General features: G+C 46.3%; 1 protein-coding gene across 2 annotated transcripts; it reads right to left on the reverse strand.

Moving 5' to 3' along the window:
- Window positions 1-300: 300 nt before the first annotated feature.
- Window positions 301-27,719, reverse strand: PDILT (protein disulfide isomerase like, testis expressed). 2 transcript variants are annotated; one of them, XM_072942700.1, is made up of 13 exons: window positions 27,482-27,719; window positions 24,487-24,568; window positions 24,184-24,398; window positions 19,167-19,373; window positions 12,961-13,094; window positions 11,919-12,056; window positions 9,787-9,897; window positions 9,580-9,705; window positions 6,858-7,055; window positions 5,291-5,411; window positions 3,022-3,200; window positions 1,523-1,612; window positions 301-666 (listed from the first exon to the last, which is right to left on the reverse strand). In XM_072942700.1, the coding sequence occupies exons 3-13, from the start codon at window positions 24,386-24,388 to the stop codon at window positions 436-438; spliced, it is 1,740 nt and encodes a 579-aa protein (XP_072798801.1). In that variant the 5' UTR covers window positions 24,389-24,398; window positions 24,487-24,568; window positions 27,482-27,719; the 3' UTR covers window positions 301-435. The 2 variants fall into 2 exon arrangements, with proteins under 2 accessions (XP_072798801.1, XP_031543150.2); XM_031687290.2 differs by lacking the exon at window positions 24,487-24,568.
- Window positions 27,720-27,768: the final 49 nt, after the last annotated feature.

Consider the following 27,768-nt stretch of genomic DNA (forward strand, 5'->3'; position numbering starts at 1 on the left):
TAAATGCAGAGTCTCTGGAATGAGATTGCTTGGGATCATATCTCAAGGGCTTTCTAGCTGTGTGATCTGCCTGGTTGCTTAACCTCTCTTTGCCCCAGTTTCCTCATCTGTGAAATGGGGTTGATGAAACCTAGTTCCCAGTGAGGTTGTGAGAACTAAGTGAATGCCAAGCGTGTTGTTGTAAACACCTTAAATGTTGCTATTATGGCTTCATTTGCAGCCCTTTCTGAATTCCGGGCCAAACAGCTCTTCTAAAGCAGCACCAACCAGGAAAAAGAGGTAATGAATAAAACAAGGCCAAAAAATTCAGGGGTTTTTATTATCCAGCCTCCGCCCACCTATCGCAACGATATATAATTTGATTGGAGTAGATCCACTCAGAAAATGATGCCAGGACCTGGAAAATGGGCACTTTCCCTCCTGGCTCTGGAGAGGCTACAGTTCTTCCTTCAGTCTTGGTTTCTTCTGTCTCGGAGGCCCCTTGGGCTCAGCCGCCTTCTCCTCCTCCTTGGCCATTTCTTTCTGCCCAGCTGGCTCTTCCAGCTCAGTCACATTCTCCAACTCAGGCAACTCATGTTCAGGTAACTCTTTCTTTATAAAAGGTACCTCCTTTTCTTCAGCTAATATATCCTCTTCTGCCGCTTCACTTTGCTCAACAGGCAGTAGCTATTCAAGAAAAAAAGAAAGGGAGGGAAGGAGGAGGATAAAGAAACAAAGAGGCAAAAATTACATGATAGTTGTGATTATAATTGCCAAGCAGACTTTCCCCACTGTCAGTCCATAGGTGTGGCTGCCCCACACTTAGCTCAAGGGTTCAGCGGTGTGTGACCCAGACCTAGCTAAAGAGATTCGTTCCAGGACTTGGACTAGGAGTACCAAGGAGCAGGTGATTTCTTTCTAAGCTGGGAAGGTATTAGTTAAGAGCTGGGGAGTGGTCATTGCCTCTCCCTGTGGAAGTGACTCCTGGGGAATGAATCTAATATAGAGAAAAACAGAGATGGGGAGAAAGAAAATGACTCTGACTTTCAGAATCCACCCACACCTGATAGTTTATCAGTTATCTGGGATAAATTCCCATTGCTGCTTAAGCCAAAGATAGTTTCTGACATTTGCAACTGGAAGGATTCTAACTAATACAAATGACATCTTCGTGCAGATGGCCTCACTGAGACATGAACAGAATTAAGAGACAATGGGGACTGGCCCATCTATTAGGAGAATAATGCCAGAGGGCAGGATCCCATCAAGACATCTGGTTACCCACTCAGGAACAGCGGACCCAGAGCAGCAGCCTGCAGAGCTATGTGAGACCTCAGAGTCTTTGCCCTTCCCAGTATTTCCAAAGTCTGCCATTTCTAGTAGTAAGTGCCCTTGAAATGAAGTTATTCAAACTGGATCCATCCCAGGTCTCTCCAAAGTGCACAAGATTGGGGAACTCTTGGCAACCTCTTTCCTAGTCCATTGAGTTCCTGATGGTTCTGTGTGGGACAGAATCATCCAGGGTATTGCTATTTCACCTTACCTCATCTTCATCCTTAATTCTGACCTTGATTTGACTTTCCAGGAAGTCAGAAAAGCCCTCCATGGTATGGTCTCCCATATACAGTACAGCCTAAGAAGATAATGGAACTGAGTCAGAATGGTGGCCCTTTCCTGCAAAATACTCAGGGATTGCTCCTTAGGTAAACCCTGGGTCAAATTCCTAACAACCTGAACAAGTTCCTTAACTGCTCTGAGCCTCCATTACAATGGCCCTAAGATCAGAATAATAAAACGTCTTCCATCATAGGGCTGTCATGCAGTGGTCCAGAGCAGGAATGATGGAGCCACACTGTTGGGACTCAAACTCTGGCTTCATCACTCAGCAGCGTGGTCTGGCTGACTCAGTGTCCTTGACTGCAATATGAAGGTAATAACAGTCTCTACCTCATGATGTTATTTTAAGAATTCAATGAGTTACTATATGGAAAGTATTTGAAACAGCACCTCACAGTGAGCACTATATGTGTTTACTATTATTATTATTACTGTTACAGAAGAATAAGAATCGTTATCTTACAAAGCACCCGGCACACATTCTTGCTCAGCCATCATTAGTTTCCTTTCCTCTTTCAGTCTTTAAGATTTCTTAACTGCTTACTGTCCTCTGGCTGTCTAAATTTCTTTCCAGATAACCGAGGATCTGTGACAGGCTCACCCTTTCAATTCAGCCTCATTTTCCATGACCCCCTGCATGCATCTTTTTGCACCAGGAGGATGGCATCTCTTTCACAGTTCTGTGGCCATCCTTCTTCCTCCCTCCTTGTTCATATTATACTTCCTGCCTATAATTCACATGCCTTCCTCTAATCTGAATTAAATCCTCATCATTCCTCAAAGTCTCATGTCTGCATGGAGACTTCCAGCCTTATCTGCCCTCCAGAATCTGTCCCATCCAAGTCCAATTGCATTTGGAGATGAGCCCATATCATGACTTCTCCCCAACACTGAGTCATGTTCTTCTTGGGAGCAGGGTCCTTGGCTTATAATTCTTTGATTGACACCCTTCCCCACATGCCAAAGTGCCATGAAGAGTGTGCTCCATGAACACTGGTGATGTCTGATGACTATAAAACCAAAGTGTAAAATATTCGATTGTCTCTATCTTGTATTCTTCCTTCTTTTGATAGCCCCCTACCTCCAATATCCACATGGTGACCTCCCCCACCTTATTCCGTATAGTCTGGGTAGGGCTCAGCTCCAATAGCAGAGGGAATCACGTAACCCGGGCCAAATCCTCTTGGCCACAATGATGGGGTCAGGGAGAATCAACTGACCTAAGTTGGACCCAATTAGTCTGAGTCTTGGGACTTTCATGGAAGCTAATGGATAACTCTCTCTAACTTGAATATGAGAGGATAATAGGGGCTGGGGCTGAGAATGACGTTGATTTGGTAGAAGGCAGAGCTGGAGGCAGGGAGAAATCGAGTCCATGGTAATAATGTCACATTGCCAGTTATATGAGTCCCAAGAGCCCCTCACTTGTTCAGAGTCCGTGGGAAAGAGCCTGAAGAAGGGATACCGGTCCAGGTGAATCGGCTGAATGTCATTTGCTGTGATGTCGATCTTGGCGATGGTGACTGTGGAGTGGTTTTGATACTTTCTCCCCAACTCTTCCAGCACTGGGAACAGCGCCCTGCACTTTTTGGACCAGGGTGCATCTGGAAAAGAAGGGGAGTCATTGAGCTCACACTAATAAAGACTCTGAAAGCCAAGCTTCCCCGTGAACACCGTCTCCGCATTTGCACAGTACACTCCCTCTCTCTTCTAACAGTATGTTAGGTTATTTTACATTTCAGCCATAGTTCCTGATCATCATTAAATCAATTAGAAAAAAAATAATGACCTAGTCCCCTTCCACTCAGACATTAACACTTTTAGCATGTTGGGATATTTCCTTCTATTCTTTTTTTTTTCCTTTCACACAGCCTTCTACTCCAGCTGAAGAAGAAAACCAAGAAAAGAATTTATGCTAGATGATTCCTCATGTTTTTCCAAAAAGTATGTGTGTGTGTGTGTGAGAGAGAAAGAGAGAGACAGAGAGAGAGAGAAAGACAGAGAGAGACGGAGCCCTAGAGTTTTCCAGCAGAGGTTAAGCTCCTAGCTCAAGGTCACCCAGGAAGATAAGCAAAGGAAGTGGGCTTTGGAAATAGGCTGCTTTGACTTGTGACCATAGTGTCGCACTGCCTCTCAATCCAGTGGAGTGGAATACACCCAAGAAGTGAACGAGAGGTTATGACAAGCACAACGACCCCTGGCAAGGGGACACTGGACTTCCCTACAGACGGTTCCTTGAGCTTTAAGTATGGCCCAGGCGTCTGGACCTATGCAGAGAAATCAGGGACCAGCTCCAACAGAGAAGGGAAATAACCTTGCTGTTAAAGTTTCTGGCTCTGGGGGAAGAGTGGCCTCAAAGGCCCCGGACATCACATTTGGATGATCATCCCTCCACTTACAAACCAAGTGCCTCCTCCATGACCCACTGCACCCCGGCAGCTCTCCTGGAGCTTGATGGGCCCTCGGTTGGAGCACGATGGGGCGTAATGGCTGCAGTCCCAGGGGGTCAATCCGACAGCCCTGCTTCCAGGAAAATGAGGCTGCTTTTGCCTTTTACCAGAACCCAGTGGGCATTTTTATGACTCCGGGTGTCAGGTAAGTGCAGAAAGTCACCCCCAGCCTCTCACTTAAAGGCAGCAGATCATGGCTGTTTAACAAAGCAGACTTTTAAAAACCATGCTCTGTGGATGAGAGCCCATTTCAATGAGATTTTTAAAGGCCTGCATGATGTAATCCAACCCTTGTTTGATCCTCCAGGAAGTGATGACATCCGAGCTGGATTTGAACTTTTTGTCTTGCAACTTACTTACTGTGTGACCTGGGGTAAGGTAATTAACCTCCCTGAGGCCGGATTTCCTGGTCTGTATTATGGGGAAGTCCAGTGGACCTTCCTAAGAGCTTTGTTTTAAGAAGGAAATGAGACCAAGTGCATAAACAGCAAACTATGTGCAATAAATGGTAACTCTGCCCGTCAAAGGAAAGAGATCTCCGAAGTCGCTTCATTGCCACCCTTCTCTGTGTCTCTGGGTGGAAGAGAAGGTCCCTGGCTTTGGCTTTCATATGCAAATCAGAAACAGTTGGGGACAGGCACGTAGTCCCTGGGTGAGCACTGGAAATAGTTATAACAATAGAGAAAATAATAGTAATAATATCTGTCAACTATCAAGGGCCTATAAGATGCCAGACAACTGCTCCACATCCTTTACATGCATGATTTGGCCACACCAACTCAGGCAGCTTACCTACGGGCCATTTGATGAGTTACTTAAAGCCACTGCTGCTGTTCTGCACAGCAGTTACTGGTATAGGCATCAGAGTCAGGCTGCCTAGGTTCCACCCCTTACTTACTTAAGGTCACTTACTAACTACGTGACTTTGGAAGACTTTCTTTACCTCCCTGGGACTCTGTTTAGTCGTCTGTAAGGCGGGAACAATAAAAGTAGCTACTTTTAAAAGTAAGTCGTGAGGATTAAATGAGACAATGTAGAGACAGGTGTGGAAGGTATTCCACACATTTCAAGAATTTGATTTTTGAGGAAAGTCGCTTGATCCAAACCCTTTGGATGTCCAAAGACCATCCCTGGCGTGATGCTTTGATACATTTTGGAGATTTTGGTGCCCAAGAATTCAGGGGCTACACTTGAAAAGTAATGTTGGAGCCACTGCTTCCAGTGGCCTCTGCAGAGATACTTACAGAACATCACAAATACATCCCTTTCCTTGTCAAAGACAACATCATTGAAGTTCTTCCCAACGAGCTGCTTAACTGGCCTCTGGTCCCAATATTTTGGAATTTCTTCACTGGATTGATGTTTCTAGGAAGCAAATTTGAGAGATCTCCAGAAAGGGGTTGGTAGATGGGGGTACCTCCTCCCCCCAACCTTGTCCCTCAACTGGAAATGATGGAAAATGTTCTCTTGTTCTTACAACAGCAGCCTTGGGAAGAAGTTTGAAATGCTGAAACAGATCATGAGCTAGATGTGAAGCCTGGGTTGTCCAGGGCAACCTGGAATCAGAGGGCTGAGGAGGAGACAGGGCTCCAAACTGGGGTGGGTTCTAGCATAAATATACGATTCTTAGGATTCTTAGATGAGGGTGGGGTTCAAGTCACATCACTAACATCTTAACTAGTTTGTCCCCCTCCACCCCACAGGGCAGCCAAGAATCAAATTAAGATCATTTATGTGACGTATAAAGTATTTATCACACCCTGGTTCCAGCCAGCTTCTCCAAGCCCATCACCATTCTTCCCTGGTTTTCTTCAGCCACACTGGTCTTTTGTTCACTCAAAGGGCAAGTCTCCCTCCCACGTCATCAGTGCTGCACTTCCTTCTCTAGTTAACTCGGATCCATCTTTCAGAATAATCTCAAAGGAGGACTTCCCTGACACTCCCACAGGCTAGGTCAGGCCCTGCTTTCATAAATTTTTACAATACTTGGCACTTTTCCTGCATCGCTTATGTAAGTTTACCATTTATATTTATTTTTTTCTGGTTATGTGGTTACTGTGTCCTTGTCTCAATGGATGGAATGTCCCAAGGGACTTTTCTTCTCTTACCTTTTGAGACCGCTGAGTACTATTGAGTGTTGGTACATTATGAGGCCTCGGTAAATATTTTATGAATGAACTAATGAATGAAAGAGTGAACCCAACTCTTGCTTCTCTTTGAAGAAAGTGGTGGAAGTCTCCCAACATATACTTTTCTCTGCGACCCCGGCTTTCTGAGTATCTCTTGAATTCACACCCTTCTCTCCATCAGCACTGCTATTACCCTTGTCCAAGTAGACGTCCTCTCTCATCCAGATCACTGTCATAGCCTCTTAGTGTCCTCTCTGCTTCTCCCCCTAATCCTCTCCACAGCTTTATTCTCCTACAAGCAGGTTCTAATTTCACCATGTAAATCTGGCTTCCCATCGCTCTTAGGATACCAAATCCCTACTATGCTTATAAGTCCTTGCTGTCTGGCCTTTGCCCAGCTCACCAGCCTTGTCTGCCACAAGAGCATCCCTTAACCCCACCCTGAACGCTGGAAAGGACTTGACGATTCTTTAGGAGGGATCATAAAAAGTGTGGGGCTTGGGTGTGGGGGATGGGAAATGGTGAAAATGATGGAGGTCTGAGGTAGGGAGATGAGGGTATTTCCTCACAAGAACCGTGACACTGACCCTTTATACTGCCTCCCCGTTAGCAGATGACCAAAGCCAGCAGGATTACAAACAAAGGTGATCATGTTGAGGTCCTTACCCAAGAACAAGCTTACCTTGGCTTTTCTATTCAGGAAGCTTTGACCGAATTTCTTGAGGTTTTTATAGGTTATCTCCTCGAAAGGCATTTTGTACCTTGCACCAGAGCTTAAGTTGAGGATCTGGACGGATGGAATATCGAACTCCGTGATTCGAAAATATTCAAAGACACGTCTGTTTTTGGGTTCATCTGCGTCCACGAGGATGGAAAGGATCTGCCAAATCAAATGAAACCTGTGTCTCTCTGGATTGGAGGCATGAAAAGGGTAAGGAATCCCTTCCCAAAGGAGAGAAACTTTAGGGAAGATGTGGGAGGGCACCAACGGAGTGCAAATAGCAGCGTCTACGGGGCACCTCTGAAAACCGGAACAGAGGCTCCTTTTTATCAGGTGGATGCAGCCGTGCACCCCAGTGCACAGATGGGCAGTGGCCATCAGCCTGGCTTCACCATCCCTGTGCAGGGCGCCATTCACACAACTGTAAGAAGTCATGAGGTGCTGAGCTTTCATCCCAGTTCCTTGGGCAAAACAGGAACTTCCCCGCTCTGTGCCTCAATTTCCTCCCCTGTAAAGTGGTGATTATAATAGTACCCACATTATAGGGTTCCTGGGAGACTTGAACAAGACACTGTATATAAAGGCTTCGTTCCGTGACAGGGAGGTAGAAAATGCTCACCCGTGTCGACTCATTCTTACCAGAATTACTATTCTTCCATCAGGGAAACACACGACTTCATTCACTCATGCATTCAATACATATTTATGGAGTGGCTCCTAGGCATTTTGCTAAGCACTGGAGATACAAACACTGCCCAAGGTGGACAAAATCTATGCCCTCATTGAGCTCACATTCCAGTGGAAAAGGCAGGCAAGAAATGAGTAAGCTAATTAATACATTCAGATAGTGGTGGGCACCAATCAGGGCACCGTGAGAGAGTGCCTGCACAGGAGGGGTGAGATGGGGGCCCGGTAACAGGCAGGAAGGTCGGGAGGAGTATCTGAGGAGGTCACATGTGAGCTGGGCTCCGGGGAACACTGATTCAGGCAGTGAAAACTGTGGCTGCAAAGGCTGGAGAAGGGGCAGTGGGGTGGAAGCACAGAGTGTTCTAGAATAGAGAGGAAAGGCCAATGCAGCACCATGAGGAGGAGGGGCATGGGAGACAGAACTCCAGTAATGAGTTGGGGTTTAACCTGAATGAGACGGGAGGTCACTGACGGACAATAAGTCAGAGTGTGACATGGTGATCATTTTTAGAGGATCACGCTGGTTGTAAAGAAGTCAGAGTAGGAGAAAGAGGCTGGTTAGAGACTCCTGCAGACCCTGGATTCAGATACTCTCAGGTCATTCATCTGCCAAAACATTAAGAGCCCTACTATGTGCCAGGCACTCTTCTAGGTGCTGGGAAGAATGGGAAAAAACAAAGCAGACATATTAAAACCAGCCATGCATACTTTCAACAAACATTTGCTAGAAATGAACAAGATAAGCTATGTGGGTGTGACCTGTGAGAAGAATACTCATCCAACTGTTTATCTTTGGCTCAAAAATAGAACCCAGTCAATAAATGGCATTTGAAAAGCTTGCTAATTGGGGTAAAGGCAATCTGGAACCTCCTGTCATAATACAAGCTGAAATAAATTCCGCTTAGACTAAAGAGCTAAATAAATTTTAAAAAAACTAGAAGAATTATGGTTAAGTATTGACTATTATAACAACAGAAATCGAGGGAAAGCAATCAGATTATAAGCAATTTAATTACATCAAAAATCTTCAAGTTTAAAATTGAATAAAGCAGGAAATGTATTTATAAGAGAAACTTCTGTAATTAGAATAAGCTTCTTGGAGAATACTGAGATGTATTGTAGCATGAACATTAAGGATGTTCATGCCCCAGTAGCTTTATTCTGTGTTTATTTGGGATTTCAAAGTGTTTCATTGTTTTGTTTGAATTTCAGAATAATTTTCTTCAAGAGAAAAAAAAATCTGCCATTGCCTTTCTTCTTATAAAAAATAAAGAGAAAAATGAAGTCAATAGTCCAGGTGGTGGGAACTACAAAAATACAGGTACAGTGCTTAGAAAAAACTGATTTGTTTCTAATGATGATAATGTTAGCGATAGTAATAATCAGTGTTTATGGTACATTTGCTCATTGCTTTACATATAGTATTTCTAGCTCTTACCATGACTCTCCACTTCACACAGGAAGTCACTGAGACTGAGAGGTTAAACTCACCTAAGACAAAATCGCTTGGAAGAGGAAGAGAATTTGAATGCAGTTCTGTTGATGCTGAAGCCTAGAACCTCAGCCACGGGGCTTCAGACTTTTCCTACTCCCTGACCTCAGGCAGGAGTGGTCTCTCCTCTCCCCCTCACCTCCAGGCCAAGGCTGCCAGCACTGTGGTCCCCCACCCCTAGTGGAGCACAGCCCATCAGAAAAAGCAGCCAGACCAACCCTGCTCACTCCCACGGCAGACTCAAAAAGATAAGGGAAGAAGGGGCAAAGGTTTGGTGAGAAAGAGAGACACACTGGGCAGGAAGAAGAGAGGAGGCTAGTTTAAAATTACATAGTGACTAATATACAGCATCAATATACAAACCAGGAGATTAGTATGCAAATGAACACACAAAGCCTTCCTGGATTAATATATAACCAGAAAGGCAGGAAGATGGCGTCAGGGTCTGCAGGTCTTGGAGTCATATCCAAAGAGACCCAAAGAGCAATGGCAACTTCCACAAACCTTGTTTTGGAATTTCTTCGATGCCAACTTATAATGCTGCATTATCATACCAAATGACTTGGAGCTTTTGGAGACGAAGAGCAACATGTGATTCAGGACGTACAATTCATAAATCAGATCCTTATTCTGAAATTAAAAGGAAAATGGGTCATCCCGCGCACATAGCTGCCCCCGCTGCCCTTCTCCCAGGACCCTTCGCTCACTGACCTCACAGCTGTATTCAATAACAAAACCTGTGAGCTGTTGTTTCATGACTTGACCGAGGATATTTCTGTTGGTATTATCATTAATAAGCTCCTGGCGGTTCACGATTTTTCCCTTGGACAAAAGAAGAAAAACATTAGAAGGCAGTAGCATCCATGATGTAGGTACTTACTAAATATAAATGGCACAATTTTTTCCTTGGGCAAAAGGGAAACACCATGAAAACAGGTGTCATAAATAATCTAGATACTTCATACATGTGGACGGCTGGGCAGAGTAGCCTGAGTGTGGGATATGGGGACGTGGCAGCTGTGAAAATCTCCAGTCTCCAAAGACAGGGAGTGTAACTGACAGCCCCAGCTGCCTCGCTCCGAAATCCGTCAATGTATCTGTGCTGATGCTGAGCGCTTTCTCACGCATTGCTCCTGAGCAATGAATTTGCAAGGGATACTAAAGCAAGTCCATTTCTGGGAGATGCAGGACTTCTCTTATAGGTGACTTTAATGAATTTTCTTAGAACTCCACAGCAGTCAAGGACTCTTCCATCCAACCTTCCTTCCTTCCAAAGGGTCAGACCTACATCACGGTCTGATGAATTTCCCCCAGCTCCCTCTCTGTCTTCCTTCAAGAGCATTTCCCCTAATCTTTTGCATGACTAATCCTGCTTGATGACCGCTTCACAGAGGGACCTGGATTAACACAGGGAATGAATGATATAACTCTCTGGAGCCCAGGATCAGAGTCTGTGCGGGAAGGAGAAAGCAGCAACTATCTCCTTATTTCTCTCTACCCCATCTCTTCCTCTTCATCTCCACCAGTCTCACCTTCTGATTCAAACCTATTCCCTGGATTCTTGCAAAAAGTCTCCTAGTTGTCTTCTAATTTCCCCTCCTGCTTCCCTTCAATCCATCCCCCACACTTCAGCCAGAGAGATGTTGTTAAAAATGCACCTCTTGCTTAAATACTTCATAGTCCCTGTTGTCTCTGGATAAAGCCTAAACACTTTTCTGGTCATAACGGTAGCTTAATAGTACTGTTATTTACAGAAAGCTCATGTTGTACCAGCCACAGTTCTAAGTATGCTATGTGTATTAGCTCATTTAATCCTCAGAACATCTCATTGAGCGATATACTGTTACTTCGCCCATTTTACAGTGGAGGAAACTGAGGCACAGAGAAGTGAAGTGACTTGCCCAGGGTTGGTAAGCTAGTCAGAAGTGGAGCCAAGATTCCAACCCAGGCAACTGACTCTAGTGCCCATGCTCTTAACCGTTAACATAGATCAAACCTCTCCTAAATGCATTTCCAAGTTGGCTATTTGGTTTTTGATTTTGTGATGGGGTTTAGTCTGCAGAACGTTAAAATTTTTATGTGGTCCAAATTTATCAGTATTTCTTTTCATACTTTCTGGGGTTTCTGTCATGCTTTATCAAGGGGCTTTCCCCTCCCTCCCAGGTTGGAAAGCAAACTCTCCCAAGGCATCTTCCGGAGAGGTTGGGTTACTTGCCCAACGCCGCACAGGAAGTAGGAGGGGTGATATCCAGATGCTGCTTGCCTTACAGTGAGAAGTCTTCTCACAGAGAAGACTGCGAGCCACTCTGTTTTCACTTAGGCCCGTGGAAGTCATTGAATAATTCTAAGTTGGAGAATAAAATAACCTAATTTGTGTTTTTGAATGGACAGCAGACAGCCCAGAAAAAGATCCAAATACATGTGGAAATTTAGTATATGATAAAGATGATCTTTGAGATCAGTAGGAATGACTAGCATTGAGGGAACTGGGCAGCCATTTGAAAAAAGAAAACTAAAGCTGAATCCATTGTATCACTCCTGCTACCCAATTAAATTCCAGATTGATGGAGGGTGGGGGGAGGATCCTGGACCAGAAGAAAACACAGGGCAGAAGACTGAGCCTTAATTTATAACATTTACTGGTCAAGGAAAGGAGGAGCTTACAGTGGAAAAGGGCTAGAAAGGCCAGAGAAACAGCAGGAGACTACGATTTCCCAGAAACGGACTAGTCCAATGCCACTTAGTTCGCAAGTGGCAGGACCAGAATTTGTACCCAAAGCCCACACATACATGCATAGTTCATTGTTTTGAACTATGCACTAGCAGTAAGACCAAAGTCCTACCTTTTTGAAGACGAGAACACTGTCCAGGGTGACATGGAAACGCCCAATGGCGTTTCTGATCGATATCACACCGAATGTGAGCTCTGGGAAGTCTTTGATCATGTCGTAGAACAGCTCTGCTACTTCTTCCTGTAAATCCTGTTCGGGGAGGGCTGCTTGATAAGGCTTTGGTAGAAAGCAAAGTGCCTGGATCTCTCAAGCAGGGTGAAAATGGTGACTAATTTGTCTCCTCACCTTTCCAAGTTCTGGGGTTTTGCTGGGTCACCTAAATCCACGTTCATGGGTGTTTCACAGCCAGAACACTTCTGTGGCTATGACTAAGGCCAAAATAGGCAAACTCACAGAGATGAGTGGAGAGAATTGATAAACTTGACCTTTTCCAAGTATGAGAGTGAAGGCTGTTCTAACACAAGCATTGAGATTTTTAAGCATCTCGTCCTTAATTGTGTTCAGAAGAGGCAACTGATTTGACCACGTGTAGTACCCGTTGTGAACCTGATATCAAGATATGGTTGTAGTTTTGACCTTCATTCTTTAGCTTGAAAGAACACTGGGGCCAAACACAATGACAAAGTATAGGATGGGAGAGAAAAAGTCATAAACTCTCCCCATATATAAATATAACCCTAAAGTTCTGGCTTGTACTCAAAGGAAAGGAGTCATCAAAATTATAGGAAATGAGCTAAGACGTATCAGAAACTATTCTCCAAAGGCAAAATCAGTTTGCAAATTATTGGTTATTCAGTGATGTTCCAAATGGACCCCCAAAAGATCAGTTACACTGTCAAAATCAACTCAATATGTGTCAATCTCCCCTCTCTCCTCATGACTCTCTACCTTTGCAGTTTGCTTCTATTACCGTTGATCTTCCATCTTTTCTTTCTTTTAATCCTGCACTTCTCCCAGAAAACCAGCTCATCAGAAAAGGAAGAATGGGCATGGAATTATCCCAAATGGAGGACGTTTCCTCATCCCACCCCTCTCCCTGACACAAGACACCTCCTTAGTTGAGAAGCCCCCTCCCACCTCTTGAACCCAGTACCTGGAAGAAGCCAATGATGACCAAGGGCCTGGAATTCACAAACTTTGCTATCTCGTTCGTGTCAGTGAACAAAAATGCTTTCTGGCTAATTTGTCTTCTCAACCAAACGACCAAGGCGGTAGATTCAACCACTCCTGGAGAGAGAGACAGTTAAATGGATCCCACACAAGTTTCCTCTTGAACTGGAGGAAGGCCTGTCCTCCCCAAGGCACTGTGCTGAGCATTTTGGGTGTATTACATCCCCACAACAACCCTACGGGATTCATATTCTCCCCATTTTGCAGATGAGGAAGTTGAGTTTCAGTGTGCCCTTGGCCCTGCTACTAGCAAACCTGGGGATCAAACCTGGGAGGAAGCATGCCTAGCCTTCTTTTTCTCATACACCCTTCAAAGTGACAGGAAGATGGATTTACTTTTTAAAAACATAAATTTTAAAAAGTGTAAATAAAAAGAGCAGCTTGCTCCATGCCCTTGGGGGAAATTCCATTATTTCCCTGCGTCTCTAGTTCCTTAGCTGAGACACAAATGTCTGCTAAGGCCATAGATCCTGACTTCCATTTCTCAGCTATCTATGGGAAGTGCCAAGCACACAAAAATCTTAGCTTCTAAAATTGGGACACATCTACCATATCTGGGGAGACATGACGGTATCCCAGAACGTACACCAGGCTACACATGGCCTTGTGTTTGCTAGATCTCAATTTCACGTGATGGCAGGTAATGTAAAATATTATTTTCTGTTGAAGCCTGCTATAGAATAAAACGGATCATTTAAAATGAGTTTATGAGCTAAGATTAAGGCAAAGTTTGCTGTAAGTATATTTGGGCTACATACACAGGCCTTTATTCTTTCTCCATTCATTCTTTCACTCATTCATTCATTTGATAATTAAGCGTTGAGTGCCTATTATGTTCATGAGTGCTGTGCTTGGTCCTGGGGATAAAATGGTGAGCAGAAACAAGACATTGCCACTGCTTTGCAGTTCTCATTCTGTTGAGGAGGTCAACTGTCAAATAATTACACAAACAAGTGTATAATCACATTCAAAGTAAATATTCAAAAGTGAATTCTGTGAACTTGTAGCAAAGATATGCAACCTAGCCTGTGAAGTCAAGGAGGGCTTCCTGGAGAAAATCACTTAGCTGAAAACTAAAGAATGCGTAGGAGTTAACAGAAAGCCACTAGAGAAGGAAAGGCTTCCAAGCAGAGGGAACAGCCTGTGCAAAGGCCCTGTGGCAGGACATATTTCTGCCTAGGGCTTGAGGGATGCACACTGAGTTGCTGAATCAACTGGAAAGGACTCTTATTTTCAGTGTCTTTGCTTACCTTCCCTCACAACATTAGGCCTTTTTTAAATTGATAATGAAGTATTTTTACATTCAGAAAGGTATACGAATGACAATGTATAGTTTGATGAATTTTCCCAAAATGAACACACATGTGTAAATACCACCCAGATAAAGAAACAGAACATTAACTGCCCCTCAGAAGCCCCCACTGTGCCCCCTCACAGCCCTGACCCCAGCCCCACCTGGAGGTAACCACTGTCCTAACTCCTAACAGCAAGCATTAGTCTGCCTGCTCTTGAACTTCATGTAAATAGAACCATAGAGTGTGTTTCTCCCTCCATATTGTACTTGTAGCATTCCATTGTGTAAATATTCCGCGTTTATTTATCCTCTCCCTGTTAATGATCGTTTGGTTTGTTTACAGTTTGGGGCTATTAAGAATGAATTCTTACGCGTGTCTCTGTGGCACATTGTACACACTTCTGTTGGGTACATGCCCAGGAGGAGAATTCCTGGTTGTGGGGGTGTTGAGTCCAACATTAGGAGATGCAGATTAGGCCATTTGAAAAACCACAGTGGGTCAAGCCTCTGAAAGTTTGTAGGAGGACAGTGTGGTGGTCTCCAGGGACAGAGAGGGGTGAGGGAGGCTTTCCATGGCTTTCCACCCACGGCAGTCCCCCCTCTCCTGGATTTCAGCCTCAAGATTCAGTTTCTATTTTCCCAGTGGTCTGGGCCATCTTTTAGGAAGAAAGAGGCACATATCATGAAAAACTCTCTTATAGGCTTTGCCTGAAAAAAACTATGTTTCAAGTGACATGAAAGGAATTGCTTTAGAAATTCTGAAAATACCAAAAAAGGTGACTAAAAACCCTCCAAATGGGTTTGAATTTCAGGTCATCAGAACCAGTGCTCTGATCACCCTTTGTGTCACCTGCCCTTCAGCTCTGTCCACATTCCAGCCATGACCTTATCCTCCCGCACACGGGACTTGACACCTGCCAGGCCCTCTGCCTGGGCAGCCGTTTCCTCTCAGCTCTCAAGGGCATCTCCTCCCGCTTACTGAATCCTCAGTTTGATCTTTTCTTACTCTCCCCTCAATCATTCTCTATCTCATGACCTGTTTTATTTTCTTCACTGAGTCTGTTTCTGAAGTTATGATTTTTTTTTTTTTGCCAACTTCCTTAGGAGCTCCTGAAGGGGCAGCAGAATATGCCACCTGCAATTATATGGCTTTGGCAGATTGATTATTTTGAACTAAAGTTACTCTAGAAACAGCCTGTGTAAGAAGGTTACCCCAGCCCTCTTCTGTCCGTCTGAAAGCGGGAGCGAAATGTCTCATGGGGAGGTGGCCGCCCTGCACCAGGAGGGCAGAGGGCATTCTTATCACCAGAGACAGGGGTTCAAGGCTGCGAAGGCTCCATCCATAAACCTCGTTACTTCCTCATTAATTTACTCATCAGTTCTTCACAGATTTCTTGTTTCTTTACCTGAAAAGTATGAAAGCTGCCTGCTCTGGTCACTTTTTTGCGCCTTGTGTCTTTGGGACTCTTGGACATAGGAAATGAAATTTGCTTTTCTTCTGTTAACCTCTCTATGTCAATTTAATTATAGTGAAGAAAGGAAATGTTTTCCTCTTCTACACCCCTGGAATGCCTGGCTCATAACAGGTGCTCAGGAAGTAATTATGGGCTGAATGAAGGAGGTGACTGAATCGTTAGATAAGCCGCTTTGATGCAACTTGACCTTGGGCCCTCTTCTCTGGGATGGATGAGTTCTGTTTGCCCCTCTGGACTCCGAGGGACTGAGGTAGCTCTGAACTTGGCAAACATTTTGCTTCTGACTGCCTGCCAATTGGGCGCTGTCCCCATGGGGCAGGAACCGCTCCTGGTGCTTGGCTCTGAACCAGAGGACACGGTGACAACGGAGGTGTGAACGCCAGGTCAATGATTGACTGGGGCTGTCGCTCTACTGCATATTTGCAGGCACCAAGCTGTCAATGCATCATTAATTGAGGCCCTGGAGGCAGCCCGAGTGCCCCTCCTTCCTGGGAGATGGTCAAGGCCAAGTCTCCCACCATCAATCCTTGGAGACTAGAGGAGAACCAGGACGGGGGCTTTGACCCAGCAAGGACTAAATCGCACCTGCTGAGGAGGAACATTTTCATAAAAGTCACAGGGCCAGTAAAGTGTTGTCCCCTTAGCTCAGTGAAGCCCATTAAGTGGCAGAGCTGGCACGATTCATCCTTTTTAGGCAGTGAGAAATGGAGGCTGCCTTAAGTCCTCACAGTTAGTGCTGGTCCTAAAATCCAGGCACTGGCTCCAAACCAGCATCTCACTGCCTCTTTCCACAGTGGAGGGACATACTGAGGCAGAAGGGGGCTGGTCAAGCGCAGTAGAAATATGGACTGGCTCCTTACTCATCCCAAGCCTGCCACAGCAGGAGCCCTCGCAATTCCCTCCCATTCAAACTCAAACCTATGCGTGGAAAACCTAAGTGTTCCAGGCACTGGAGTAGGGTCAGGAGACTGACAGCCTGAGAAGAGTAAAAACCACATCTGTCATTTATACAGAGGACAGTGCAATACACAACAGGGGTCGGTCAGCTATAGCCCGTGGGCCGAATCTAACCTGCCAACTGATTTTATAAATAAAGTTTTATTGGGACACAGCTGTGCCTCTTTGTGTACATGACTCCTTTCCCACAGCAACAGTAGAGTCCAGTAGTTTCAACAGAGACTGTTTGGCCAGTAAGGCCTGGTCTTTTAGAGAAAAAGTTTGCGGATCCCAGTGCTAATTAGCTGGGGAGCCTTGAGGGTTATTCCACTCTCAGGTTCCCCACTTGTAAGAGCACATCCCACGTTGTGCTGTTGTGACATCTACAAAGGGACCAGAATGGTGCCTGGAACAGAGTGAATGCTTCAGACGCGCGTCAGGGCTTGTGCACTGCAGACTTACTCCTTCCCAGGAACCCTAGGAGGTAGGTACTTTCACCATCCTCGTTTCACAGATGAGGAAGTCAGAATTCGACAGGAAGAAGTATTGTTCCTCAGGTCTGTAGTGATGATTTGAAGCCAGGGGGGTGTCCGCCAGCTCTGGCAGCCTCTTCAGAGGCCCCAGGAAAGAAGGTGCGATCGGCCTCTGCCCTTGTGTTCTCAGCTGAGTAGACGAAGGGGAGCAGATACAATTCTGTGAGGTGAGATCTTTGAGGGGGAAGAACAGATCCTGTGAGGTCGCAGAAGCAGGGCAGGCACTCCGACCCAGGCAGTCAGGGGAGACTTCCTGGAGGAGGTGATGGTGAAGCTTCCTGAATGGCAGAGGAGGTTCCAGGCACTGGTTCACAGCACAAAAGGGGGCACAGCCAGTCTGGAAGTCACCACACTGTCACCTTGTTGCCTCTAAGTGGAGTTAGACCTCACAAGTCCTTCAGGAGGCCGGGGCATCTCAGAGCCTCAGCCACTCAGGAGCAGATATGAACTTCGACAAAGTGACTTAGAGCTTCTTGTTTCTTCACAGCCCTCTCCCAAACCAACCCATCACAAAGGGCTCCTCCCTTGGCGTCAGTGTGTGGCATTGAGGGTTGTCACTTGGTACTTACGAAGCAGCAGACTTTGTCCCTTTTCTCACTGCTCCTGCCCTCTCTTCCTGTCTCTTTTCCTTCTGCACACACTATCCTGTTACAAACCAGCTGGGAGCCACCGCATTGCTGAGTCTTTTACGTAACCTTCTCTGAGGCTGGCTGTATCCTCAGCACCGTCCTCCGTTAAATCTGGCCTGTGAGCCTCATGCCCTCTTGTGTCCATTCTGAGAACTGCAAGGCAACCTGCAGCCCCTGCACCTGGTGGCCCTTTCCTCTCCCTGCCCCTTTAGTTCTCGCAGCAACACTCAAGCAGGTTTATCGCAAACCTGCTAAATACCAGGTGCTGCAAAAGACAGTCTTAGTTTTCTGAGACTCAATCATTTAACACACACGATGGGAACATTCTACTCACATAGTAGAGGTTGTGCTGGGCACGTCTGTTTTTTAGTTTTATTCCATCCATCCATTGTATATGAGATTATGCATCAATATATTTAACATTTTTAAAAATCAGAGCCTACCATGTGCCACATGGAGGCACAAAGTTCTTTAAGCTTCTTTCAACATCAAGATAGGGCTTGATACGCGGTAGAGGCTTAATAAAAGGGTGTGGAATAAGTGGGCAAATGAGTTAATGAGCTAAATGGACGATGACAGAAGCTGAAGGGTTTGGCAGTTGCCCTGTCCCAAGCCCGTCTTGTTCTAGCATCTCCCTGTCTCCTTTTTGGTCAATCAGTGCTTCCTTGGCCTGGGAACCTGTCAAAATCATTCTAAAGTGGAAGATTGCATGGGAGTGGGGAGTTAGGTGAGTTGGGAACTCACTCTCTGGTCTCCGATAGTTTATAAACCATGCACCTCCCTATCCCACCTCCTGGTGCATCCCGGGCCCCCCAGCAGAGACGCAAGCTGTAGTGGAAGCAGATACACGTCCACCAAAATCTTTTTTTTTCCCTTATGGACATAAAGCAGGGCCATATTTCTCACCCTTTCAGTTGGGTGGAAGCATGTAACAGAATTCTGGTCAAAAGGGTGAACATAGAAGTGATATTTGTCACCTCCAGGCTTGGGCCACGGACACCACCAGCAGCATTCCTCTGCCTCCCAGGACCTGCTGCTGGCCAGATGCAGAGGAGACAGCAGATGGCTTGCAGTCCTAGGGGAGGACTGAGCCGCAGGCTGGAAGGAACCTGGGTCTTTGAAAGACTATGTGGAGCAGAGCCCCCACCTCCACCCCCTGGCTGCTAACTGGGCTTCGTGCAAGCCAGAAATAGACTTGTTAAGCCAGCGTTTACGTGTCTCTGTAGCTAGCAGCACCTTCGGTGACACACAAGCACTGTTACCTTTGCAGCTGATGGGCTCTGATCTGTTGCCCTCGAAAAACAGCTTCAGCTCCGGGGCCTTCTCGACGCCAAACTCCTCCTGAAGTTCCTTCTCAACCGTGATGTCCACTTTGCCAAAGCCAAGCCCGTTCTTGCCTTTCCCCATGATCTCCACGGCTTTGCCCAGCTCCTCCGCCATGCTCCTGGATTGCTGGGAGGACGGGCTGTCTGAAAGAGCCAGCATGCAAACAGAACTTGAGGGTCTCTCCTCTCCGGCCCCATCTCCCGAGGAGGAGGCTTTGCGTGGCCTGCTCAGCTCCTGGGCCTTCCTCGCGCTCCACTGCTAGTAGGTAGACTCAGAAATGCGACAGGTTGGGAGACACACGGTTCCTCCAATTGGCCATCATGGGAGACACGCATCAGGGTTCTTTGGGTTGGGCAACACTGGAAACAATATAACTTTGGGCAACTTAATCACTCGAAACCCCACTTCCCTGCATAAAGTAGTGGCTACCTTGGGACGCTGTCAGAGTCAAAAGATTTATTTAACAATCCATCATGTAGTGCTTATTACTTTCTAAGAGCTTTACATGGATTAAGCCACTTGATCCTCCCAGTGCCCCTATGGGGTAGGTGCTGCCAACGTTGTCTCACTTTTATGAATGAGGAAACCAGTGCACAATTAAAATGACTTGCTCGCCCAAGGCCACGCGGCAGTGGGAGGTCGAGCAGGATCAGACCCACGCCATCTGGCTTCAGAGTGCCTGCTCTCCAACCTCCACGGGCACGTCCGACCCTTAGCACAATGCCTGGCACGTGGTACATACACAATGCATTCTTATTACTACTGTTATTATTGCAAACTTTCTTCGGTCAGAAATTATAGTGGAGGTGGGGGGAGAGAGAGAGAGAGAGAGAGAGAGAAAAGAGAGTGTGAGCGCCATCTAGTGGAAAGTCTTGGCGCTAACAGGCCAAGTTGGGTGCCTTCAGTTGTCCAGGGTCTGCTCATGGGCAGGGGATGGTCATGGAAAGAAGGCCAGGTGTGGAAAGGGTAAGGATAGAAGGTCATGATGCTCCCCTACTCACTCAGCCCATCCTCCTGGGAAGGAGTGTTAAAGAGACCTGACACCATTGATTAAGATTCCTGGGCCCCTCTCGTTGCTGGGTAGTGGGGACCCCTTTTTGGGAGAGTCTCAGGGGGTTGGTACTTGACCCCGGTAGCAGAAGAGGCCTTCCTGGCCTAAATGGGAGGGGCTAAAAGGTGGCCGTGTTTGCCTTTCCTCCTCCTGTGTGTGGCTTGCAACCCTCCCGTCTCGGCCCCTCACTGCCCAGTGTCTGCAGCAGGAGGGCTGAGCCAGGGCAGGGGAAGGGGGTCACTGATGCCCTTTCGAGCCAGAACACCTTATCTTTTTCAAACTTTCTTCTCCATCTGGAGCACTTGGAAAAAGTGCAAATCACTTCCACTGCCACGGGCAGTTCCAAGTTCAACAGAGAAGTCTTTTGTAAAGCAAAACCCAGAAAGCCAGGCCTATAACGGCTGCCCCACACCCCAGTCATTGCCAGTCAGCACACCTGCTCCGGTGATGGAACCCGAAGGTGAGTGATTGTTTTCATTAAACTCCCAGTCAATGGATGGGAAGTGGGACTTTTCGCCTTCCTTTTAGGCCAATGTCTCTCCACTACCTGCTTGGTCACCATCATTGCCTTCGATATCCTTCATCCATCACCACCAGCAGGCACTGGCCTGTCGCCAGCGCCTCTGGCCCGTGGGCCTCTCCCCTGGCTCCCTTGCGGATTCGGCCATGGCTGGCTGGTTGGGGGTTGCTGATTGACATAGTGTCCAAATCTGAGTTTCTAAGGGTAGGAGCTTGGGGCGAGAAAAACACTTGGAATGATTGTCCAAGCAGTGGAGTTTTTGAGGTTCCACGTGAACACTGCCCAGTGCTCTTCAATGTCCAAAATGGGAGCGAGAGAAAGAAGTTCTGCGAGCTGGATGGATGGGACCTACCGGTAATAGTAATGGGATTCATTCATCTGACAACTTTGTTTTAGCATCTTCCATGTGCCAGGCACTGTTTTAGGTACTGGGGATTTAACAATGAACAGATTGATAAAAATCACTGCTCTCACTAGAGAAGGCAGAAAATAAATACAGAAGCAGACTATAGTCTACGTTAGATGTTAAGTGCTATGGAGAAAAAAGAAGCAGGGGTGGAGGTGGGGAGTGTCCGGGGAATTGAATTTAAGCAGGGAGTCAAAAGGAAGCCTCACTGAGAAGGAACATTTCAATAAAGACTCAGGAGATGAGGGAGCAAGCTATGTGGATACCAGGAGGGAGAGAGTTCCAAGCAGAGGAGCCATAAGTGCAAAGGTCCTGAGGTGGGAGCGCACACAGCATGTTTGAGGAATGACTGGAAACCCACTGGGTCTGAAGCAGAGTGAGCCGGGGTGGGTGCAGGTGACAGAGGCTTTGAAGGCGACTGAGTAGACTTTGACCTTTCCTCTGAGAGTTGTGGAAACATAGTGGATTGTTCTGAATGTTACATGGAGATTAGACCAAAGAGAAAAAAAAAAAAAAGGAGACCAGCTGGAGGCCACTGTAATAATCCAGGTGAGAGGTAGTAACAGCTTGAACCAGGGGAGGGGCAATGGAGGGGTTGAGAAGTGGTCAGAGCCTCGAGGGATTTTGAAGGAGGAGTTGACTGGATTTATTGAGGGACTGGAGGTGAAGTGTAAATGAAGGGAATCAAGGACGACTCTGAGATTTCGACCTGAGCAACCAGAAGACAGAGAAGGATGATGATGATGATGATGGTGGCGATGCTTTAGGGATAATTACTCATGAGCCTAGAAATAGCTCCTGATAAGTCTCATTCTGGCCTCTCCCCACTGAGCATAGCCTTCATTTTCTGCTGTCTCATTCATGGAGAACACTGTGGGCCAAAGGAGAGCTCATTCACTCATTCAACACCTCTGCACGCCCATCATGCACAATCCCAGATGTTAGCACTCCAGAGGTGAACAAGATTTGGCCCCTGTACCCCGTGGAGCTCACAAGTTTAAAGGCAGTTTCAATAGAGTGTGGCAAACGCTGTGAAAAGGAGGGCGCAGAGCGCACAGAGGGTCTTTGCGGCTTTTCAGTCAGGGAGTGGCCCAATGAGATTCGCATTCCTAGTCAGTCTAGGTGGAAGTGAGGTGGACGCAGCCTCTTGACAAGGCAACTCCATGAACATATGCTTCGCAATCCAGGTGAAGACATTACCCAGTGAGACCCGATGAGATTTGCATTTAAGAAAAAAAGATATTCTCTGAGTACGTTGTCGAGACAGCACTAGAGGGGGAGGGGAGACCATCTAGAAGATGCTGCGGTGGGTCAGGGGCGGAATGGTGAAGCCAGAACTAAGGCAGTAGCAGGGGATGGGAGGACTGGAGACTGCAGAGGGCTTTAGGAGGTGGTATCAACAGGACTTGGTGATGGATTAAGGTGAGAACAGAAAGTGGCCGCCGGAGTCTTGGTGTGGATAAGGGATGCTCAGCCAAGTGCATGCCCTGCTCGCAAGCTAGTAGAAAGGAAATGGCTCAGACTGGATCTCTCCTAAGTCTTGCTCCATGGGCTTGAAGTAAAATTAAGCGTGCATCCTGACACTTTGAAGGAAGCCAGGAACAGCCTGAGCTGGACAGAGGTCAGGGGCTTGGAGCTATTTTGATGGAATTTTGCACAATAGACCTGCTTCACACTGGATGTAGGAAAAATGACCCAACCAGATTTTCCCTTCTGGGAACAATCAAAGTTAAGGGCACAAAAAGAATGACTTTGTTCTAGGTCACTATGAGTGAAGTGGCTGCACAAGCCAGCTGAGGAAGCAGCGGGACCCAGAGCAACTAAGCTGCTGGCACTGTCACTCACCCAGCTCCCCCAGTGAAGTCGCCTTGCTCAGAGAGAACGTGTCAAATGAGAAGTGACAAGAATTGAGGAAGGAACTGAATTTCAGGCAGGGGACACAAAGCCAAACGCTGTGGGGGTGAGGCAAGGGTGTGACTGCATGAGGTTGGCTGGATAGGGGTGTGGGGTAAACTGATGAGTGTGTTTTCTGTTTAAAAGTGGAGATCTTACCTCAGCTCCAGCCAACTGTCACGTTGCCGGGATGTGAGCTTTTTGGTTTTCCAAGAGCGTACGTAAACTCAATGTTAATTGTGAAATGTCCCCAAATAGGAAGACGAATAGAGCCACCACGCTGGGTTGTGGTTAGGGTTCTATCACTTACCATTTAGTGGGGCTGCAAGGACAGTGCCCAGCACACGGTAAGTGCTTGCTGTGTGAAGGATGCTGTGGGAATCCCTCCCACCCTGTCCCAAGGCACAGGTCTCTGCCAGTGGAGAAAGAAGCCTGCCCTCTCCATCACAGTGCCTGCTGATGCAAAGTCTAAAGAGTGAAAGTGGACATGCCAAGTTCAGATGATCTAAAAATCTTTTCTCGAGAGTGTGCCCTTTACTGTGTTCCAGCAACTTTTATTTTCATTTGTTTTAATTGGTGGGGGGGTGGTAATTAGCTTTATTTATTTTAACAGAGATACTGAGGATTGAACCCAGGGCCTTGTGCATGTTAAGCACACACTCTACCACTGAGCTATACCCTCCCCCCAGTTCCAGCAACTTAACTTACTATCTTATTTATTCTTCATATAATCTAGTGTAGTCCTTATGTTTCTGCCCATTTTACAGAGGAGAAAACTGAGGTTCAGAATGACAGAGACACCTGAGGGTATATCCTGGCTTCTTGCCTTCAGCGGGACAGAGGAACCAGATACAAATTAAGATCAAAGTGGCAACACAGTATTTTGCAAATTGGTTAATTTCCCTGGACCTCAGTATTTTCATCCAGAAATTGAGGATGATGTTATATACATTATTTTTTTAATTGTTAATAAAATGTGTTTTCATGTGTTTATCAATATTTAAAGCTCCCCTGGCTGCCAGGAGAAGGGAGGCAGGTCTCAGTCCACCCGCCACCCACTGCCCAGGAGTGGAGGACACTCACGGAAGAGCACCATCAGGAAGCGGGTCTCATTCAGCATCTGGGTCAGGGCGGCAGGCGTTAGCACCATCAGGTTGTTCTCCACCAGGATGTGCAAGGGCTGGGGCACGTCGATGCTGGCCTCCTCATCGTCCACCTCTAGTGAGCCCTGGACAGTGGTGGCACAACAAGAGGCCACCAGCAGCAAACACATCCAGAGCAGCCCCATGGCTGCTGTCCTGCAGGGACAGAAGGAGGAACAGAAACTCTTATCAACACAGGTGGTAGGGCCCCCACATCATCACCTCCTCCCATCTCCTTCCCTACCTGGCCAGTCCCAGAATGGAGAAGGTGGCCTGAGCACGTCCCGCTGCCTCCAAGCAGTTCGCACAGCTCTCGGCAAAGCCAGCTGGCAGAGGAAAGGCAAAGCCTTAGGTTAACCTTAGGGCCCATGGAAACCTCACGGGGGTGCCTCAGAGCAGCAGGGTCCCACTCGGAGCAGCAGGAAGCCAAACCGCATGCCAGCCACTCAGCACACTGGCTCTCAAGACACTAGGTGAGAATGTTTCAGAGCTGAAACCCAGTTCAGAATCGTCGGGTGAGCCTCTGGGTCTCAGAGATGACTAGTCCAATCTCCTATCACAGCCTCTGCTTCGTGCTCCTTCAGCTTCTGCTCGAATACCTCTTTTGACAGGAAGCTCACTACTTGACAGTGTACCCTCCCATTTGATTTTTGAGCAAATTTTCTAATGTGTAAATATTTTTTTAAAGTAATCACCATAATGCACACTTGTAAAAATTCCAAAAAATACTATAAAATATGTTAAGCAGAAAATTTAAAATCTCTCCCATAATCCCACCCCTGAGAAAATTGCTCATAACAGTGTAGAATGAATCCTTAATGGATGTTGAAAATGCCGACATGAGTGTACATTTGAATGTACATCTTTAAACATAAGTAGAATCAAATATGCATATTGTTCATTCTTCTGATTTTCGTATTCAATGATATCAAACATATTCCAGACACCGTCTGATAAGGGTGCCTGTTAAGTCTGTAACATGAGTTCCTTTCCTCTTTTTCCCCCCCTCCTTCTTTTATTTTTTTATTTTTATTCATTTCTCTTTTTTTTTTTTTTTTTTACAATTCTTAACTGTTAGATGGTCTGGGTCAGCAGTTGTCTCTCTGTAAATTCCACTCTCCCTAATAACATATGTTTTCCCTAACAATTTAGAGCATAGGATCACTGTGTCAGATCTTCCTCCTCAAGCCTAGAGGCATTTCCCTGTGCAGCATACAGGCTATCCAAGTGTTTTAAAGAAGACCTATAGCAGGTGCCAGTTCAACTTACAAGAACCTTAACGTCTTTGTTGACTGCTATATTCTTAGCACCTGGCATCTGGACAAAGAACACGGCTGAATGAATGAATGGATGCTTGATCTTTACTTGGGAAATATAGTTGGCAAACTAGCTGAGGATTTTAAAAAAAAATAGATTTGCCAATGTAATTTTTTTGGTCTGCTATATAAAGAATTGTGACCAATTCTCAGTACTAAATTTTATAAATACAGCTAAAGATACTTGTCTTGTACCAGGCACTTTTCTAGTGCATTTCATGTTATCATCTCCCTTATGACAAATCTATGAGGTAGGTATAGTAATACGACAATCCCCATTTAGTGAGTATGGAATGAGGTACATACTTCAATAAATTTAAAAAATAGAGGTACAGAGAGGTTAAGGGATTTGCCCAAGGCCACATAGCAAATAGGTGACGGTCATTTTAACCCAGGCAGTCTAGCTACAGAATTCATGCCCTTAACCACAGTGATGGGTGCACTGCCTCTCCAGTGGTCCACTGCAAATCTGGTACAGTGAACAGTGTTTTGAGACAGTAACTGATCCCCCAAACGTCCCAGCCCTGGTATTCACCATTCAATCATGTCCTGTCTCAGGGTGGGGTGACTGAGATTGGCACCTGAGAATAGAATCGGGTTTTCGGTTTGGGGCTGCAAAACAGGCCTTTGAAACTCAGCAGAGACAATACACTTGTCAGGACTCTGCCTGCAAGAACCAGGCTTTTTAGAAAGAAAAAGGCTTTTGATGACTCAATGGTTTATGCTATAAACTCTAGGTTTGGAAGAACACGTCTACAGAAGGAACAATTACCTACCCCAAAGGAGATAAAAGACAGAGGGGAATGGGGAGGAGTGGAGAGAGCTTTGATGATTCTGGGGTCCAGAGAGAGGGGTCCTACACTCTGTCCCTTCTCTGCGCTGAAACCCCAGCCCCGTCTCCTTTTGCTCACCACTGCAGACCCGGTCCCCAGTCCCAAGACTGCCCACAGTAAAAGAGAAATCACGATGTATTAAGCTAGTATTTGAGCTTTACACTCATCATCTCCTTAATCCTCCCAGCACGTCTGTGAGGCGGGTACAATTATGATGCCCACCTTACAAAGGCGGAGACCCATCCAAGAAGAAGGAGCTAGACTTGAGCTCAGCTATATCTAAGCCCTAATGCCCATGGTGTAAACTAGGGGTTGCAAACTGCGGCGCACTGCTGGTTCTTGTAAACACAGTTATTGGATCACAGCCACACCCACTCCTTCACTATTGTCTGCGGTGGCATTTACCACCACTGCTGAGTTACGTAGTTGCAACAGAGACAGTAGGTAGCCAGCAAAGCCAAAAAAAAATTTTTATGTTCTGGCCCTCTACAGGAAAAATGTGCTACCCTCGGGTCTAAATTACCATACCACATTGCTCTCAGGCCCACACCTCAGATCTTGGACTTTGGAAGTGGTCACAGATCCTCAGATTTGCAAAGTCCACTGTCCGAGCACAGCACCTCCATCTGCAGAACAGGGGAGTGGTCCCTGCCTCCCAGGGTATTGTGAGGATTCATAGAGATCTTGTGTTTGATTAGCACTTTAAGAAAAAAATTGTTTTGTCCAACTAATTCATTTAATTCTCACACAGACTCTACTGTCTGTTCCAGGCGTTCTCAACCATGGCCGCACAGTACAATTTCCTGGAGGGCTTAAAAAGAATACTGATGCTTGAACCCAAACCCATTGGGCTGGGGTGGGGTGAGTCTAACGCATCTTTTTTCTTTTCTTTTCTTTTCTTTTCTTTTCTTTTCTTTTCTTTTCTTTTCTTTTCTTTTCTTTTCTTTTCTTTTCTTTGCCCCCTGGGTGATCCTAATGTGTAGCCATTTATGCTGAAATTCAGACTGAAATTTGTAACCACCTCTGCAGAGGGAAAGGTGCCAGGACAGGGCCCTTCATTCAGAATTGGCATTTTCACTCCAGCTCATACCTGCAGGAAGCCTGGTTTCTCTCAGGCCCACTGGGGCCAAGCCGGGGCCGGCGCAGCAAACTCTGTGGCCCTTAAGAAGGGAAGTCGTGGCCTGATGAGCAGGCTTCTTCCTGGCTTCCCTTTGTGACCAGAGTAAGAGCCGAAGGCAGCTGGGGGTTCTAAAGAAATCCAGAGGCAGAAATGGAGTCCCTTCCTGGACACGCTGAGGCCAACCGCAGCCTCAACCGCAGTGTTCTAAGTTCTGGGGTTCTGGAGGACCAGGGGTGGCCCTGGAGAAGAATAGGCCA

The sequence above is a fragment of the Vicugna pacos genome, chromosome 18 (assembly GCF_048564905.1).
Source record: "Vicugna pacos chromosome 18, VicPac4, whole genome shotgun sequence".
Taxonomy (NCBI): Eukaryota; Metazoa; Chordata; class Mammalia; order Artiodactyla; family Camelidae; genus Vicugna; species Vicugna pacos.

Excerpts from the sequence above, each read along its gene's own strand:
- PDILT (XM_031687290.2), bottom strand. The coding sequence starts at position 24,388 with ATGGGGCTGCTCTGGATGTGTTTGCTGCTGGTGGCCTCTTGTTGTGCC. Across the intron at positions 9,706-9,786 it reads TTATTGAATACAGCTGTGAG|AATAAGGATCTGATTTATGA; the intron begins GTCAGTGAGCGA and ends TTTTAATTTCAG. Across the intron at positions 5,412-6,857 it reads TCCTGAATAGAAAAGCCAAG|AAACATCAATCCAGTGAAGA; the intron begins GTAAGCTTGTTC and ends TTTGCTTCCTAG.